This window comes from Arvicanthis niloticus, chromosome 22 (assembly GCF_011762505.2).
Source record: "Arvicanthis niloticus isolate mArvNil1 chromosome 22, mArvNil1.pat.X, whole genome shotgun sequence".
NCBI classification, from domain to species: domain Eukaryota; kingdom Metazoa; phylum Chordata; class Mammalia; order Rodentia; family Muridae; genus Arvicanthis; species Arvicanthis niloticus.
The window spans coordinates 38363939-38383831 of record NC_133429.1 but is presented as its reverse complement, the minus strand read 5'-3'; the positions used below and the strand labels follow the sequence as shown (position 1 = coordinate 38383831).

The following is a 19893-nucleotide window of genomic DNA, read 5'->3' as shown; positions in this document are numbered from 1 at the left end:
AACAAGCAAACAAATCAGATTTCTTATGTACACTTTTTCTTGAGAATTTCATACAGGTATACAATGAAACATGAGCATATCAATCCCCTCGCTTCCCCCTCCAAAGTTCATGTGTTGATAAGCTTCGAAGTCCAGTTTGTGCTGCCCAGCTGAGCATGGGTGCAGGGCTGTCCACTACAGAGTGGGAATCATTTGGCTTTTGAAATTTTATACTTCTAGTTTTAAATTTCTACAAACCACTTCATTCAACGTTACAGACCTATCAGTTTGCTCCAGTGTTTGGATTCCAACTACTTAAGTGGTGTGGTATTGTTGGTTATTGTGTATATATGGTGCAAGCGAAGTTATTTGTCTTAGTATTTCTTAGCAAAAGATATATATTTTATACTATTATGAGAATTGCATATACAAACTGTGTAAAAGAGTTCCACTCACAGAAGCTACAAAATGCTACTTTCTCCTCATCAAATAACATTAAATTTTAACGTCGTTAGGCAAATTGAGTCTATTAGCAAACTTGAGTTTGTCGTACTCTGCTTTCTATACACACTTAATAGAAATTATTCTAAGCTGAGAAAGGTGTTTCTACAAACGTAATTCCAAGAAATTATAATAAATATTGTTTATACTTCCAAGAATATATTGTCCATTTTGACTTACATATGACCCTTTGAAATTGGCATGGATCTAAACAATGGGCAGAATGCCCGATAAACAGATGGGTGTGCAAACTCAGGTGCCAGCAGCCCATGACCACGGAGGTGTAGAATGTGGTCTTGCTACCTGTTATCCGTTCCTCTAGTAACTAAGTCTATTAAAAACAGAAAACAAATTCTGAAATCTATGTTTACTCCATCTTCAACATGGATTTATAAACATTCTGTGTTCAGATAGACAGGGTAAAATCAATCCCTGTGCACTGGATGGAGAGCATCGCTTTCTACAGTACAGTTAAGGGGCTGGGGCTGTAGCTCAGTGACAAAATGCTTGCCTAGCATGCACAAGGCCACGAGTTTTATCCCCAGCACTGAAAAAGAAAAGTTACCGATGAAAAGCCACTCTAAGATGCTGAATTACAGTGATGGTTCTGTCTTCTGGTTTCTTCTTTCCAGGTCAAATTCAGAACTCAAAATAGTCAGGGATTTCCAAATAATATCCTTGTGCTAGACCCCAAGCACACAGGGCCAGTTCTGCTTCCTGGAATGCTCAACAGATACTCGGTGTCTCATATTCATTTTTCCTTTGGGCTTCTAGTTAGCCACAGAAGACTCTGCCTTCATTGTCTTTAGTATTAAATGTGCCACACTCTCATTTCTGGCTTGACTCCATAAACCCTTCTCTGCCTTATCATTTTTCTAATATACCAGAACTCTACTTATAATTTTTTTAAACCATTGCCTGCCTTAGTGTCTCCAGAGTTAAAGTCCACGAGGCAAGGTCTTTTCTGCTGAGATAGTGCCTCAGGTTCCACAGTATATTACTAGAATGAGGATCATATGAAGTTTCATTCAGTGTCTCAAGGTCAATAGTAAGTTACAAAATACATGAGAGCAATTTAGGTGTGTTGAAAACTGTCTTAGTCACTGTTCTATTTGCTGTGAAGAGACACCATGACCAAGGCAATTCTTATGAAAGAAAGCATTTAATTGGGGGCATGCTTACCACTTCAGAGACTTAGTCCATTATCATCATGGAGAGAACATGGCAGAATGCATGATGCTGGAACAGTTACATCCTTATACATGGGAGGGGAAGGGAGAGGAGTGGGGAGAGAGTGGGCCTGGCATGGGCTTTTGCAAACCTCAGAGCCCACCTCCAGTGACACATTTCCTTCAACAAGGCCACACCTCCTCATACCTGTAATCCTTTCAAAAACAGCTCTGCTTCCTGACGACTAAGCATTCAGACATATGAGCCTATGGGGGGGGGGGACTTCTATTTAAACCACCAACATCAAAAAAGTTCTATATTTATAATATGTAGATATTTGCAATACTATTTATTCATGTTACTCATTAGTTACATAGTAGACTAAAATTTTAAACGAGAGGTTGTCTAAAAGCTAAGTTCATTTAGCTTTCCTCTACCCCCAAGTTTTAAAAGTTTATCTGTGCTTCAAAATGCAAACCGTAACACTGATCCACTGTGAGAAATGCTTTTCTAGGTTCTGTACCTGCTTCTTCTCCTGTGCCTCATAAGAGTGTTTACTGACCTAGTAACTGAGTTTGGCTTTCTTAAATGCTATAAGTTTGTTTTTGTTTTTTGTTTTGTTGAGGGAAGAGCTATTAGTCTGCTATAACAGATTGAATTGAAAGGTTTCTTGTGAAATCCCACTTTCCACATTATAAAAATATGTTAACTACATAAGCCTGGTTAAGCACATTGTAATTTAACTGTTGAACTTATTAGTTATAAAGTCACATGCTTGTATGACAAATATAAATTGTCTTAGTTACCTAATGAGTATTAACAAGGCTAATAAAGCAATTCTTTGATAGAGTACTAGAGTTCCTTCATTAAAACATAATTCTCTATTAATGAGGCCAAAAGAATGTTCTATCGAAACCATGACAAAGTCAAGCTAATGCCAGACTTATAGAAAATAAACCCTTAGATAGAACTGAAATGACTTTTTCTCCTCAGGAATTCTGAATTTATATTTGTTGTTTATCAACAATTAGGATATAACAGATGGTGACCTCTAAATCTTTAACACAGCAATATAACTTTTATTTTAAGAAGACATGCTAGTAGTTTTATAATTACAAATATTATAATCCCAGTAAGCCCTGTTAGAGCTCTTGTAAGAGACAAAATGAGAAGCTCTGGAAGTTTGAGGTAACAAACCTCTGGGATTGTAACCTTACTCTTCTTAGACAGTGGATCCATTCCATGAATGCACACATTATGTAGTAGAGAGGTCTCTGTGCTTCCATTGACTGCAGAATCAGGTCAATTTTATGAGTTTTCAAAACAGTGATGATTTAAGAAGCTCATGTACAGAACCAGTGTATTTCATGAAGAGAGTGTCTAGGGAATGACAAGCAATTTGACAGCGGATGGTTTAGGGAAGCTGGAAATCAGTATAAGCTGCTCCATCTCTCCCCCTCTGCAGGTGCAAACTACGGTTCATATGAAGCTTTAGTTCTGCCCAAAGCTCATGGTTTGGTTAAGTTCCCACCTGGAGAAACAGAATGAACACACTGCCCACTGCACTTCCCTCATGCACTTATTCCAACTCAGTGACTCTCCCTGCACTGCTCTTAAATAGACTCCTTCCTGTCTCTTCTTGTGAGAGTTGGGAGAATCCTGACTCATCCTGACATATCTTTCTCTGATTCATCACTTTGTCTGCTTCTCAGTTAGACATCACTTTCAAACATGGCTGCTTTTTCTACAAACTAATTTTACCTTAAAGATGTGTACTAAGGGCATGTTTGTATTCCAGCAAAAGGGATCAAAGGTGTGTGTGGTGTCTACATTTCAGTCAGATCACACAGCCCTCAGTCTCTGGATATGATCTCTTACCAGAGCAGATGTGTTGCTGGATTAAAATTCCTCTATCTGATGTTTTTCCCCAACTCATCTTCATTTATTATTTAACATAAGTTGATGAACAGCATTACTGCCTGCTATCCTGTCTCATGACTGTAACCAAGCACTTAGGAAACTGAGGCAGAAGACTGTTGTTTGAGGCCTGCCAGGAACAGAGTCTCAAGACAGCCTGTATGAGTCCAGAGCTAGTCTCAAGCAAAATAATGATGACAATGACCACCTCTTTAAAAAAATGTATATTTATGTTTATGTGTGTGTATGTGTGTGTGTGCCTGATTGAGTTTGTGCTCACCGACCTGCATGTAGGAACCTGGAGAGGCCAAAAGGAGGGCACTAGATTCCTTGAAACTGGTATTATAGAAACTTCTGAGCTGCCATGTGGGTGCTGGGAACAGAACTCAGGTCCTCTACAAAAGCGGTAAGCACAATGAACCACGAGGCATCTTTCCAACTCCCAATTCTTTACTATTTTAATAAGAGTGTACTGTTTTTTCTGTGTGTGTGACTTCAACATTTAAGTATGCTAAGTATTGCTAATAATGCAATTACCAGTGCCTTTTAAGGTGTAGTTCTTAATAGTTACACTATAAATTATATATATATCCACTCTGACCATTTTGTGGGCTTCTGTCCACACATGGTGTGTACACACACACACACACACACACACACACACACACACACACACGGCATTTAAAAAAACCACACCCCTGCACCCATATATCCACAAAGCCTGTTTCCTTACTGGAAGCACTTGTCCAATTCCCAACATACCTGTTCAGGTATATGCTCTTAGTAGTTATCTTTTTATGTCTGTCTGCTGGCTAGTTTTTATGTCAACTTGATATAAGCTAAAAGGAGAAACCTCAATAAAGAAAATACCTACATCCCACTGGACTGTAGGCAAGTCTGCGGGCATTTTCTTGGTTGATGATTGATGTGGGGGGGTTCCATCCCACTATGGATGATGCCACCCCTGGGCAGGTGGTTCTGGATTATATAAGAAAGCAGGTTAAGTATGCCATGAGAGGCAGGCCAGTAAACAGCGTTTTGTGTCTGTTTCAGTTCCTGCCTCCCTGACTTCCCTTTATGATGGACTACAACTGTAAGCTGAAACAAACCCTTTCTCCACCTACAAGTAGCTTTTCCTTACGGTATTTACCATGGCAATAGAAACCCAACTAGGACAGTTTGGTCGTCTACTTTTGCCCCATAAAACAAATCATAGCATAACATGGTATGCATTTTATCAAATCTATTTACCTGCTAGAGTGTAATCACATCATGGTCAAGGATTTGCTTTTTTTTTTTTTTTTTTTTTTTTTTTACCCGAGACAGGGTTTCTCTGTGTAGCCCTGGCTGTCCTGGAACTCACTCTGTAGACCAGGCTGGCCTCGAACTCAGAAATCCGCTTGCCTCTGCCTCCCAAGTGCTGGGATTAAAGGCGCGCCACCACCGCCCCTGGCAAGGATTTGCATATTTTAATCAGTGTTATATGGCATTAGCCAAGAATAAAGCCTGTAAAACAGAATCTGTTGAATGAATGAATACTAAAAACAACCACCAAAACACTTATATTGGAGATATATACACTATGCTTATTTTTTGTAAAGCCACAATTCACCGTGTCAATTCTTTAAAGGGGTATTGAATCAGTCACCTGACACCTACGCTTCATATACACCAGCATGTACTTGAGTCTTGCAGATCCTCAGCTCAAGCGGTGCCTTCTCAGAGTTGTCATTAACCACTGTACCATCTACCAGAGCAACTTTCCTCCTTGACACTCTCCAGCTCATCTCTCGTTTCTTTTTGCTGAAACGCTAAAGACTTGTTTACTGTTTATAGTCTTCACAAAACAGGGCTCCTGTCTGCTTTCCTCCGTGCCTATTCTCCCGTGCTTGTGTAAGTGCCGGGCACATGGTACAAATGTGTCAGCACAAGTGCCCTGGGGATTTGTATGCACTCATGTTGTCCATCACATAAAAGAATGGTCCAATTGTCTACATCCAGACCTGAGGTTGGAATGCAATCACTTGCTTTAGTCATTCACCAATAAAACAAACCAAACAGTTTTTCATGCTTTATTTCATGGTAATATAAGGTTGGTTTGACTTCATATGTTAGGTATTTTTGTATCGAATCAAATTAATATTAAAAGATTAATCTTAAATGCGTCTTACATTGTATTTATTGCATCAGCACCTGCCTGTCAGAGGAGGACTTGCAGGTGTTGACTGTCTTCTGCCCACCACATGGGTTCAGTGGGTCATGTTCAGGCTGCTAGGCTTGCCACAAGTACCTTTAAGAGCTGAGCCATCTCACTAGTCCTTATGATATACTTTGACACACAAATTTTAGACCAGATGGCTCAGCTGGTAAAGGCACTTGCTGCCACTGCCAAGCCTGAAGACGTAAGTTCGATCCTCATGACCCACATGATGAGAGGTAAACCAATTCCTGAACACATTTCATGGAACACGGCCCTCTGCATACACACCACGAATAATGGAACATAACAAAATACGAGTTTTATATTTAGTCACCAACCTTTTCTGAGTGAAAATGTATTGATTTTATTTAGCCAATGTAAACTGATATAACTTGTTACATTCTTTAGCCAATGCTAAAGCTACAAAGATAGTAGAAGATACTTTCAAATTTCAGAACTTTGTGTATGTGAACTAAAAACCTGAGTTTTGAAAGCACATTCCAAACGAAATATGTAACTCCAGCATACATGCTTTAAGTACTTGTGTATTTTGCTAAAAATGTTTTTTGTTGAGAAATTATATAAAAGTTTCCTTTCACTTTCCCCAACACTAGGATATTACTGTACCAAATAGCAGTCGATTTGAATATTCACTTTGTTCAACCATGGCTCTTTTACTAATATTTTATATAAATCCAAAGATTTTCAGCAAATTAAGTTCTTAGAAGAGACACAATAAAAACCCGGCCTTCACTTTAAAGCTTCATTCTGCAGCTCATCTGGGAGCTCCTGGGATCCTTTCCTTCCGCCTACTGAGTGCAAGGGGCATTCCAGTCACTTGGAAGCTGTGTGGGAGAAATCTGGCTTTCAGATGCCAATTCTCATTTGTGGTATCAGGGAGAGAAAATAGGGCCAATGTTTGCCCTGAAGGGGAGGATAGGGGAGGATGCCGTATTTACCAACTGCACACACTGATGTTTCCTGAGTGTCTCTGAGGATGCTCCTTTGATGGAGGTGGCACAGCTGTGATGAAGTAGCCTCATCCTAGGCCCGTGATAACACTCTCTGCCCAGAAGGAACTTGGGGAGGAAGGGCTTATAGGCTTACACTTCCAGATCTCTCAGTCTACCACTGAAGGAAGTCAGGGCAGGAAGTTGAAGCAAAAACTATGTCAACTGCTGCTTGCTGGCTCATGCTTAGTGTTCTTATGCAGCCTAGGACCACCTGCATAGGGATGGTGCTGCCCACAGTGGGCTGTACCCTCCTGGAAAGTTAATAAGATAATCCTCTACAGATATGCCTATAGGCCAGTTGGATTTAAGCACTATCTCAGTCAAGGCTTTCCTTTCAGATGACAGTGATGTCAGGTTGCCAAAGTTAGGTAGGACAACTACTACCTTCCTAACGGTGGGCCTCTGGTTTACCTCTTTCGTCCTCTTGTTGCAGCTGGCCTTCATGCTAATGACAGAGTTTAGTTTACACACCATGGTAATCTCCCATCGTTGTCATAGTAACTGATAGATGTATGGACCACTTTTTGTCCTGGCCTTTTTGAAGTTACCTCTTTCCTACTCAGCTCCAGTTCAACAAGTCCTGTGCCAAGCAAATATCAACAGAGAAATGTGTCTGTGTCTTACCTTCATTTAGGAATCCTGATCTTTACAAGTCTATTCAAACACGCCCCTCCCACCTCACCTGCACACTGGGGAGAGTCTCTGGCTAGCAAGCAGTATTGCTTCTTGTTTCTTTTGGGCCTGGCACTTTTGACTAAAGGTGGGTAGAAGTGCATGATGTTGTAAGGTGGTGGTAGGATGCCTTGACTAAAGTTATTTAAATTTAGGACATAATATGTTTGATGTACTTTATCCTTAACGTAAGGGCACCATCACAACTCTAGAAAAATGGGGAAACTTCCAGCTAGTATCACAGTATCAATTTATATAGAAAAAGATTCGGCTGTAACTACACTATGGTGGTAATGCCGACATACTATCTTTTTCGAGGTATCAGAAAAACCCACTCCTACGAGGATTAGAAAAATACCTCATCTAATCCTATCTGAAGTGTCATTTATGATATAATTCACACCACATACTAAAATTAATGGTAGAAAATTCTCAATGTCGATGCACAGGAACCCAGAATTAAACTTTTCTAGTATCTTCAGCAAATAAGGTAGCCTATGACTTTATGAATTAACTGAATTTTCAATAAAAAAATGAACGGTAAGGAACACACATATTAAATATATTAAACAGCTTTGTAATGAGCTGTGTCCAGTAGCTCACAAACCAACGTCCTGAGGGTCTGAGAGACTGAGTTTAAGTCCCTTCTTCCTATTCTCTATTGTAACCTTTCTGTTTCTACAAGGAACTGCAGTGTCACAAGTTTTTCAACTTAGAGTGTAATATGTATGCTATTTGTTCATGGTCAAACAGAGCCAGCCTCTTCCCGCTAAACTGCACTAGAGGTAAGAAAGCACTTTTGGTGAATTTTTCCTTTTAGCAGAAAGGAGATTTCACCATGGGGCCGCACATCAGGTCCTCACATTTGGTAGTTCTGTGTTTTATGATTTCTTACATTTATCAAACACCAGGAGCAATTGCCAGGTTTGTACCTGACTCACCACTTCTCTAGGGTCGTGTGGATATGGTTTGAGTGTCCCCCTCAAGGGTTCATGTGCTGGGAAATTCATTCTCCTATGGTGATGTTGGTGGGCAGCAGAGCCTTTAGGAAGTGGAGCATCCTGGGGGGCGGTTAGGTCATGGGGAATGCTGGCTTCTACACTGCTATCTATAAACCATGGTGCTATCTGCTGTAAAGCCCACCCTAGAGCCAGGCAAGGGTCATGGACATTCCGAACTGTGGCTGAATAAACTTCATTTCTTTAGTATTACCTAGATTCAAGGATTTTTTGTCATAGCAACAGAAAAGAGACCAGCACCACAGGTGCTTACAAAGAACCATTTCCCTGCTGTAGGTCACTTTATTTAAAAGAAAGATTTGAGGATGTTTCTTTAGGACCATCTTTGCCGGTCAAGTGTGTGGTAGGGTCAGCAAAATTTGTAACACAGAAGTTAATAGAAACTAATCTTTTACCAATATAGTGTTTGTAAAACTCTATTTTTTTGTGGTTAAATTCTACTCTTTAAAATACAGTAGTTAATTCATTTGTAGGTAGTGCTTTTAAAACACCTTAATGGTGGCTACAGGCTTACTTTATATGATATAAGCTACCATGCTGAAAATATAAAGTTACTTGAATATTGCTGCAAATAGTTTTTAGCTGTAGTGATATTTTACACATGTGTGCATGCGTGTGTGCATGTGTGTGTGTGTGTGTGGGGGACTGGCTTAGTAAGAGTGTTTGCTCTGCAAGTGTGAGGAACAGAATTCCGATGCCCTATTTATTGTCTATCTACATAAAGAGCCATGTGTGACCACACATGAATGCCTGTGACCCCAATGCTGGGGGCTAAGGGTAGGGCAGAGAAAAAGATGTCTGGGGTTTGCTGACCAGCTAGTTCAATGATGGTGAGCTCCAGGTTCAATAAGAGACCATAGCTCAAGAGAATAAGGCAGAGGTGGCAGAGCAGGACATCCAGCATCCTTCTCTGGCCTCACTACATACACAAAGGCACATAAACCCACAGATGAATTTGGACAAATGCTATTCACCACACAAGTACACCTTTCCTTGACAGTGCTAGGTCTTTTAAAACCCGTCAGTAACTGCAGATGAGATACCATCTCATAATCTGAAAAGCTGGCTTAACACACACATTAAGGTATTACAGCAGCAAAATTACATGATCACTAGCTGACACAGTAAGATCCAGTCATTCACGAATATACTTCATTTCCTGAGATGATTTGTGTACCAACAAAAAATAGAATGTATTTGCATCTGTTATTTATTTAGTGACTATGTTTGGGGATATTACTTCACTGCATTTGCCTTTTCAGATGTCTCATTAGTTACTGTTCCTTTATTTAAGATTACGTGTGGTTGGGGGCTGAAGAAATGGCTCAGCAGTTAAGAGCACTGACTCTTCTCCCTGAAGTCCTGAGTTCAATTCCCAGCAACCACATGGTGGCTCACAACCATCTGTAATGTGATATGATGCCCTCTTCTGGTGTGTCTGAAGACAGCGACAGTGTACTCATATGCATAAAATAAATAAAATCTTGTAAAAAAAAAAGGTTATGGATGGTCTTTTATATTGCTATTTTAACTGTTCTTTGTTGAATGTTTACTTTGCTTCCCAATCTATATACACCATGAACAACATCTTTACAACTCAAAATCATAGTAATGTTTTTATGTTGCATTTTCCCATAGCAAGATGGAAGCTTTGGAGGCTAGGTAACTTGCCAGGGGTGATCACCAGCCTTGTTTCCGCTTAAGGCTTTAATCTTTGCTTCCCACATCTCTGCTGATATGCTAAGGTATTCTTCAATATCTGTAATTTTTCAAAAAACTTTTAATCTTTATCTTTATTTAAAAATCATTAAAAGATTAATTATGGATCACAAGGAAGACAACTATGTAAGTTAATCATTTCTCTTGATTTGGGATACTCATGGTTCTGTGTTTCAACAGAGTTGCAGAAAGCTATACAATGAAAATTATGTTGAATGTGTCGCTGGCAGTACTGTCACTGCTTGTGTCTGGATCAAAATCTTAAAAATAATAAAACTGGAGGGGAACTGAGCAATCAGATATATGGATATCAGATATATGGATATTCCAGATTCAAACCTCGGACTTAGTCCCCAACTGCCTCCATACCCCCCCCCTTTTTTTTTTTTGAGACAATTGTCTCTCTACACAATTCTGTCTGTCCTGGGACTCGGAGATCCACCTGCCTCTGCCATCTGCATGTTGGGATTAAATTTGTGTGCTACCACACCCAGCTGCTATCTTAATTTCTAATGAGTTGGGTTCAGAAAATCATAGAAATCACTATGAAGTAAAGTAGTTTTTACTTCAACTTTGCTTAACTCTGACTTAATTAAATATAAAAGTAGTGTGCACAGGAATGACATACATTATCATGGGCTTTCCTGCCTCTACAATGTTTTCTTTGCTGTGCAGCTCTTAATTTCCCAAAATTCAATTTCTTGATTCTTGCTGGTTTTTGTCCTATACTATTGCAGTCCTTTTCAGAAAGCCCTGGTTTGTACTTTCAAGTGTTCCGATAGGAGTTAAGGTCTTTGATTCATTTTGAGTTTGATTTTTGTGTTAGGGTGAAAAGCAGTGTTAAGGTTTATTGGTGTGAAGAAACACTGTGACCAAGGCAACTCTTATAAGGCAGACATTTAATTGGGACTGGCTTACGAACAGTTCAGAGGTTCAGTCCATTATCATTATGGTTGGAACCACAGCATCGCGCAGGCAGACATGGTGCTGGAGGAGCTTAAAGTTCTGCATGTTGAACAGAGGGCAGCCAGGAGAGATTGCTTCACTGAGTACCTTGCGCACAGATAGCCTCAAAGCCTACCTCCACAATGACACACTTCCTCCAACAAGGCCAAGCCTAATAGTGGGACCCCCATGGGGCAAGCATTCAGTCTATGAGGGCCAAACCTATTCAAACCACCAGAAATAGGAACCTAGTTTCTTCTGTAGCACATGAACATCCAGTCTTCCACACCATTGTTGAAGAAGTTATCGTTTCTCCAATGTGTATTTTTGATGCCTCTGCTGAAAGGCAGAGGTGGTGGTACATTACTACCAGAATCTCAGAAAACCCCATTTGTATCGATATGTTATAAATCACACACTGCCATTTACATATTTCTATGTGGCAGATTTAATCACACATATACATAATGCACATACACACACTCACACACCCACAGAGTCTGGACTGGGGCTCTGGTCCATGGCACAAACCCTACATCCCTTACAACTTCCCAGGAGACAGTGCAGTATTTTGTTCTAAGGAGGTGGCGACTGTTGGTTTCTCAGTAGCTTTAGAACGGGTGCCGCTGCTTCTGGGGAGTAGACAGGCTAAAAGATGAGTTGATTATTCATCAATAATGTTATTATGCTCATGTTTTGCAGCTTCCATAAAAACTCTGTCAGGACTGGGTTCAAAGAGCTTCCCGACAGCTGAACCCATGCAGGTTCCTGGAGGGTGGCACATCTGAAAAGGGTATGCAATCTCCAGTCTCTCCCTGCAGCTCACCTATGTAAGGCTTCCATCTGCCTAGTCATCAACATCCATTTTAGTATAGTTTTATAAAAAAATCAATGAGCATATGTTAAGTGTTTCCTTGAGTTCTGTGATCAATTAGAGTAAATTAATTGAACCTTCGGGAGGAGCCATAGATTCTTGATTTATAGTATATCAGTCAGAAAGGGTGGTTGACAACTGCTGACTTGCAACTGGCAACTAAATCGAGGAGCAGCCGTCTGTGGAACAAGTCCTGACCCAGGGGATGGGATGCTATTTCCAAGTAGTTCCTCAAACTGCATTGTCCTTTCAACCCCTTTTGTTGCTAATTAAGCCAAGGGAGAGCAGTGACTGATTTAAACATTTGCATCAACTCTTACCTGGCATTTGCAGCACTCCAAACTTTCACTAGTTCCTCTGATTGTCAATGGCTCACCGTCTTTTCTGTCCTTCTGTGTATTATGGGCTAAACCTTGCCACCCCTGAACATTCTCATGTCCATTACCTCAGAAAGTGACTGTACTGAAAATCAGTTTGTAAAGATGTAATTAAGGTCAAATGAGGTCACCTGGGTGAATCATAATCCCAAGCACCTGGTGTCTTTGTGTTAGCAGAGTTAAGCAAAGGGAAAACCATGTGAAGACACTTGAGACAAACCATTTATGAGCCAAGAGGACAGGCCAGCATCATTTTTAATGGCCCAGTACTGTTCATTATATGGCTATTGCTTAGTCTAGTCAACAATGGAACACATCCTCAAGCCATCCTTCTGTTAGACACATCCTTAATCCCTTACGACACACTTTTGGAAGAGGAGCTGACCAAGGCTTTAAGATTCCACTCTAGAAATGAGCCACCAGTTTACACTCTCAGCGGAGTCAGAAGCCGTGTTCTCTGAACTGTCATTAGTACTGTCATGTGTTAACATCTAAAGACTAAGACTGAGATGGGCTTACCGCTAACCTTTTGTACAGGACACTCTGACCTCCACGAGTGAAGTTCAGTCATTTCTAAAATCAACCAGCCTCAGTGACGTTTCTGCTCTATGCACACCAGTGTTGGGATTGATCTGCTATAGTATGCGGTGGCATTTCTCTCACCCCTTTCCTTTCTGCAGTAACCTTATAGGTTTCCTGCAAATGGCGGGATCTGTCTTATTACCAAGGTTTGGAAATTCCAGATATCTCATCAACTTAGCGCTAGTTTTTCCTAACTTGATTTTACACATTTTGCAATTACTCCTATAGAAGATAATTAGAGGATGAACAGGAAGGGAGCTATCTGAGGGAGGGTGGCCAAGGAAGGCCTGCCAGAGACAATGGAACCCAGGATGACTCTCTTCCATAGTCTAGGTTACCCTCAAACACATGGTAATCCTTTGATTCAGCTTCCCAAGTATTGGGATTAGAGGCATGTGGTTCAATGTCTAACTCTAAATAGTGGTTTTAATAATTAAAAAAAAAAAACCAACAACAACCAATTTTCCCTCAGATCAAAATTTAAAGGAATGTATGCAGATACCATGTTCTGCCCAAAAAGTCCTGAAGGGTCTCAGTTACTACCAGTTCAAGGTTGTCCCAATTCCTGTCTGTATATATTAAAGTGGCAGGCAGAGCACTAAACAGAGAGGAGAGGAGGTCTGAGAGGCACTTGTTTTTATTGTAAGGGTTGTTCTGGAAGAGTATTGCATGATAACAAGGCTCTGAGATGGAGAGATTGTAATCAACTGGTCATTGGTGCTATCATGTGGCTCTAAAGTAGGCTAGAAACAGTCTTTATTTGGGGTAGCCATGTGCCCACATTTACTACTTGGAAAGAGAGAAATTTTGGGGGGAGGGGCAACTAAGTCTGTGCTACAGACTGCAAAGCGTGTGGAACAAGACAGAAAGGAGGCAAGAAGAATGAATACAGAGTACAGGAAGAGGCAGAGCTAGATATGTCAGCTTGACCGACCATTTGGGCTTATTCCATATAAAAACACCAAGGAACATAACTGAATAAAAACATTCAAATGATGTTTCTGGCTGGTACACAGGGACAGTTGACAGGAGTGTTGGGGAACATACAGTGTAGGTATTGCTACATTCTAGAGAGAGAAGATGGTAGCTCAGAGAGCTAGGAGAGGGCTGCTGAGAAGGGGCGGGGTTCCGAACACTTGTTCAGAGATCCTGGTACACGCTGGTAAGATGGACGCAGAGAGAGAAGTTACAGAGGCTTTCTAACTCTATGCCTAAGTCCGTAAACAGGGTTACTATTGACGGAACAGGGAGGGCGAGGGAGAAGTCAATCATTCTTTTCCAGGCAGTAAAATTTGAGATGCTTGTTCTTTTTATTCCTTGTCACGGCAAACATGCTAGCTAGTATTAGATCCACTTTTTTTTTTTTTTTTTTTTTTTTTTGGTTTGGTTTTTAAGGGAGGCCTTCCCTTCTGCAAATATATACAAATTCATTTTTTTCCCTTAATAAAGCATTTCTCCCTCAATCCAATTGAGAAATTTTTTCTGTGAGGTGCACAAAAAACTTTAACGTATTTCAAAAACACATAAATATACTCATCAGTATGAACTATTTTTCGTTTTTTTTTTTCTTCCCGAGACAGGGTTTCTCTGTGTAGCCCTGGCTATCCTGGAACTCACTCTGTAGACCAGGCTGGCCTCGAACTCAGAAATCCACCTGCCTCTGCCTCCCAAGCACTGGGATTAAAGGCGTGCGCCACCACTGCCCGGCTATGAACTATTTTTCAAACAAAATAACAAACTTATTAAATCTGTTCAATACCAAAAAATATTAAAAAAGCAAATTGGTTAAATATGATCATTATCAACAGTTGTTATGAAGCTGTGTCATTGGAGACAGATCTTATGAATATGTTGTCCAGGCTAGCCTCAACCTTTGGTTGACTCTCATGCCTCAGTCTCCACAGTAATAGGATTACAACAAATGTCACCATGTCTGGCTTTGAAGAGGAAGTCGTTTTGTTTTGACAAGGTCTCTCTCTATAAATAGCCCTTCCTCATCTGCAGCTAGCTATGCAGACCAGGCTAACCCGAAACTCAGATCGGCCTGCCTCTGCTTCCCATATGCTAGACATAAAGACCTGTGAAATATATGTCCTGAAAAGAAGTTGTGGATGCAACAGGACGAATTCAGATTTGTACTGGTGCATACATCATCACGTTGAGCCATCAACAAGCCCTCAGCAAATGCTAGGTCATTCAGTGAATGTTTTCCTAGCATCCCTAGGAAACATTAATTAAGAATGTTCTTGTCTCACCTAGTAAAACCCAAGCATAGTAAAACTCTCAGACCTTCCCCACTGAAAGCAATTTTAAAGATTTTGATAAAGATGTGTTTTTAAGTGAATATAGGTAGGAAGAGTAATGAATTAGAATATTTAATGTTACTTAATATGATAATGCTACTATACACACATTAAGGGTTCCAAATAGTAGGCAGATTAAGGTGCTCTGTATTCCATGCATTCATACACATGAACTGCATATGCCTAGAGGTCTACCCAGTCTTTGAACACACTACCTTATGGCAGTAGATGTTAGCTTGTGAGGAAGAGAAAGCAGAAGAGACAGGAAGGCACTGTTGGGGGAGGGGCCATATGGGACTGTGTTGTTCCTTCTTGAATTTCCTTTAAGAAAAAAAAACACAAAACGGTGAAATGGTGTCTTTAATGAAATGAACCTAGCAAAATAAACCCTTTTTCTACTGGCTATACCAGTTCCTGCTGGTATTTAAGCAAACTTACATATCTGCTAATATGCTTACATATCTGCTGATACGTTAAAATACCTTCAAAACCAAGACAATGGTACTTTTATTTCACCGTAGGCTTTTATCTCTTCCTATTTCTTGCCTTTAGCTTTCTATGATAAATCAAAGCGATATATATATATGTATATATATGGTCCGGAAGGAGGTAATTTTATAAGACAAACAGCAGAAACTTTATTTACTTCAAATCAGTAGTAATCCACATTAAAAAGTTCTACCACTCAAACTGGAATAGCAAATACGTTATGAAACTAGTAACTTCAAAACACACAGAGGCTTTTTAGCAAGATTAGTAACCGTAAAACATGAAGTTTATGGATGTTCAAAGGAGTAAAGGAAGAGTATTACAGCAATGAAAACGTATTTCACTTTCAGGGACAGTACTGCTTTGGAGAGCAAAAGCCTGAAGAAGCTCCCAACCACAGCCACCGTATTTTCAAGAGGTCTAGTTGGATGAGCCAGCTGGTTACAAAGGTTTACAAAGGGCGCGCCGGGCGGGAACTAAATAAAGTGCCATAAACAGCGTTCGGTTAGATTAAGTACACCCGGTAGTGCTTTAAAAACACGCTTCCCCCTTACTTCCTCTCACCAAGTTTAGACCATGGGGGGGGGAAGCATGAAAAAAAAAAAGAGGGGGGGCGGCGATCAGACGTCCAGGTTTCAGCGGAGGGGAACTCACTGCTCAGGAGGTGCCGGCGGCGTGCGGCGGGTGTTTGGGGGTGCGCACCCGGCTAGCGCAGGCTGCGGGACGGCGGGAGGACCTGAGCACCGCAGTCACCGCGGCCGCAGGTAGTGGTAGTTAACAGCCCGGGGACAGACTGCAGGAGGTGCTCGGGGGCGGGGTGTCCGACGAAAACACAAACACAAACACGCTGCGCGTCCCCCCGGTGGGCGGACCCACGCTGCCTCTGCATTTTCCCCGCCCCCGCGGCCGCGCTCGGACCCCGGGCCGCAGCTCCCGGCGTGGCGGTCTTGGCTTGGGAAGCCCGGCGAGGCCGCGGAGGCCCCCGCTCTCCGTAACCGCCACCAGGCAGCGCCGCACCTCCGCGGGAGGCGGCGGGACGCGCGGCGGAAGCCCAGGAAGGCTCCGGGGTGGGGGTCGGGGGGGGGGGAGCGCCACGCTTCTCACCGTCGACCGGCGTGCGGGAAGCACTCTGTCCATTCGGCGAGCATCGCTCGCCACCTTCTGCCGCCGCCTTAGAGCGAAGTCGGAGCGACGGGGGTCACGGCGGGGGTCAGAGGGTAAAGGTCTTGCTCCCAGCAGCCTCCGCGGTGGATACGTCGCCATCTTGGATCCGCGGGACAAGAAAATTCATGCGGTGAGTTTTTGGCAAATTTTCGGAAGTCTGGCAGCGGGGCGCGCGGCGGGGGAGGCGGATTGAGGGCCCCCTCAAGGCGGGGGAATGCCTCGGGGCTGGTCCGGTCGCGCCCGGGGTCCGCGGGTAGCGTCCCGGCCCGCCGCTTCCCGTTGCTTTTGTCTCGGCTCCAATCGAGAGAGGGAGAGCGGAGCGGGCGGGGAGGGGGGTGGCGGCGCTGGAGGAGGGAGGGGGTGTGTGGCGGGGTGGACAAGACGTAAAGCGTCGCCGTGCTCGGGCCGCCGCCGCCGCCGCCGCAGCAGCAGCAGCTCCGGAGCCTAGGCCCGGTCCCGGCTGCCCCCGGCGGGGCTTTCCCCGCACTCCGCTTCCCCGGCTCCCGCCGGCGCGGAGCAGCCTCTGCCGCCGAGCTGCTTCCTGGGGTAGGAGAGAAGGCGGCAGCGGCAGCATCCGAGGAGCCCCGGCCGCTTTAGACGGATCTGCCACGTTCCCAGTAGCTGCCGGTCCTTGAAGCTTTACATTCTGGCAATACACTCGCATCCTCCGCCACTTGTGTGGTTTTTTTTTTTTTTTTTTTTTTTTTTTTTTTTTTTTTTGTGTACGATGGGCACATCGCACTGGCTAACGGGCCTCAGGAGCCTCCAGGCCCTGAGATACCGAAGGGCCTTGCAAGGTGGAGGGAGGAGAGCAACTAAGATGCTGCTGCTGCCACCGTACCCGGCGAGGGAAGCTACTCTAGTGGTGTAGACTTGAGTTCGGATGGTCCTGGGGCGGCGGAGGAGGAACCGGAGACACTGTGAAGTTGCAAGTCCTGTTTTCTACTTCCGCCGGGCCCTTTCCTACCTTTGGCTGTTTTAGGTCTTCACTTCAAAAGTTTCATAGAAGAAATAAGTTGGGTTAAAAGAAACCCGGTAGTTCTTAATTGAGGTACTGTTTGCTCAGGAGAAAGCTTATAATTCTTGTTATCTGTAGGCCCTTAGGGAAATCTAGTTGAAAGTTTCTTTTTGTAAAATCATTTCTAAGGTTTTGTTATTTGCATTTACTTTAGACCCCATTAGTAGGTTATTACTTCCAAAAAAAAAAAAAAAAAAATTATTACACATGGGTACCACTTTCTTGGAAATCCAAGGGGACATCTCCACTTTTCAACGTCTGGAAAAACAAGTGTTAAGAGTGTTTTGCTTCACTTTCATTAAATCTTTAGTCAAAGATTTCTCTTTAATCATCTGGACAGTTCCTAATAAAATACAGCACTATGATCCTTAGATTCTTGGCAAATGGTAGAAAGTATGATACTGAGTTAACCAAATCTGTTCACAAGGTAGACATTTAATGTTCAAAACGGAATACATTTTTTATTATTTTCCATAGTGAGAGATTTTAGGGAGATGGAATCATGCTCCTATAGATTTATTTCCCTTTCCAGACAAATAAGTAGGGTTAATTTATATGGAGAGAGTGGGATAGAAATTTAAACTTTCACAACGGTTTATGTTTGGTTATGCTTGGTATATTCAACAACAGTTCCTTCTCAAGTCACCTTTGTAGTTTTCTAAGGTATTTTTATTCCAAGTTGGAAGTGTTTAAAAATTCAGTACATTGAAATGGCTGTCTTCATTCAAATATTTGTCTGTGTTCAGGTTTTGTGTCTTTGTTGTGTTTTCTTAATGGTCCAAGATCATTAATACGGACCCTTGTGCTCTCCTGTCTAGTCAGTTGTTATCTTAAAGCTAAAGGAAAAGTGCAAAATACACAATTTCTTCCACTTTTCATTTTTGCTGACTTTGCAAGATCCTTAATTTTAAAGTGGAACCTTTTCATTTTTTAGAAAAGTGACTTTTTTTGTAACTAGTTTTTAACTCTAGACGAGAAATAAAAACTGTATTTTTGACTTTTTTGCATTCTTGTTAACGCTTTATTAATACACAGAAGTTAAGGTAGTTATGTGTTGGCAGAGCAGTTTGGTTCTAAGATACAGTCTAGAGATACCTGTAACCTTACCAGATGCTAGAGGCTGAGAGTCAGCTGCACATTAACATATCAGTAAACACAGCCTTTGGAAAATTCTGTTTCTAAACTGCTTAAAAATAAATTTGTTCGGTGGAAAATGAAGCAGATTGATGTCTGTGACTGGTTTTTATCCTAGCCATTTGAGAGCTATTTGATTTGAAAATGAAATCAAACTCCAAATGGTATGCTCCCAAAATGAATAATTACCTTTATTTTCCCTATATAAAGGTGGGTGCTTTTTGGTTTTTCAGAGATGCCTTAGGTTTATTTAAAACTTCAGAAATAAATATTTTATATTGCTGGTAAGTTAGAAATACTAGTAACACTGTTTTACTTATTTCTTAAGTAGGTGCTTATATTAGCAAAAATTAAACTTTAATGGATCATTATAGAATTTTTTTTCACACTCCATGGGATAGTATAGTTTTTTTTAATGGACAAATTTGCTTAATAGAAAAGTTTGATAGGCCGGGCGGTGGTGGCGCACGCCTTTAATCCCAGTGCTTGGGAGGCAGAGGCAGGCAGAGTTCTGAGTTCGAGGCCAGCCTGGTCTACAGAGTGAGTTCCAGGACAGCCAGGGCTACACAGAGAAACCCTGTCTCGAAAAACCAAAAAAAAAAAAAAAGTTTGATATTTGTATGTAAATAGAGTATGAGGAGATAGTAATAAACCAGTAAAAATAACAATGTACAATTTTGTGGTCTTTTGAAGTGATGTTAAGTAGTAGTATCTTGATTAAAATTTTAGCTGTCAAATGAATGACATAGCTGACTGGATAAAGGCATTTGTTACCAAGTCTGATGACTAAAATTTGATCTGAGAGACCCACATGGTA

General features: G+C 41.7%; 1 protein-coding gene and 1 long non-coding RNA gene across 10 annotated transcripts in view; one reads left to right on the top strand and one right to left on the bottom strand.

Moving 5' to 3' along the window:
• Window positions 1–16988, bottom strand: part of LOC143436206 (uncharacterized) — a 102366-nt gene extending 85378 nt beyond the window's left edge. The window contains exons 1-2 of the long non-coding RNA XR_013106373.1: window positions 16865–16988; window positions 15487–15592 (exon numbers count right to left, since the gene is read on the bottom strand). This is a non-coding gene — a long non-coding RNA (uncharacterized LOC143436206). The remainder of the gene's footprint in view (window positions 1–15486; window positions 15593–16864) is intronic.
• Cnot2 (CCR4-NOT transcription complex subunit 2) overlaps window positions 16918–19893 on the top strand; it is a 93820-nt gene continuing 90844 nt past the window's right edge. For 2 of the 9 annotated variants that reach the window (XM_076920275.1, XM_076920267.1), the window contains exon 1: window positions 16926–17054. In XM_076920275.1, the coding sequence (XP_076776390.1) occupies window positions 17050–17054 (5 nt within the window). In that variant the 5' untranslated portion in view covers window positions 16926–17049. Of the gene's footprint in view, window positions 17055–17745; window positions 17976–19893 lie in introns of those variants that run through there. The other 7 variants (XM_076920272.1, XM_076920273.1, XM_076920268.1 and 4 more) reach the window with 6 other exon arrangements.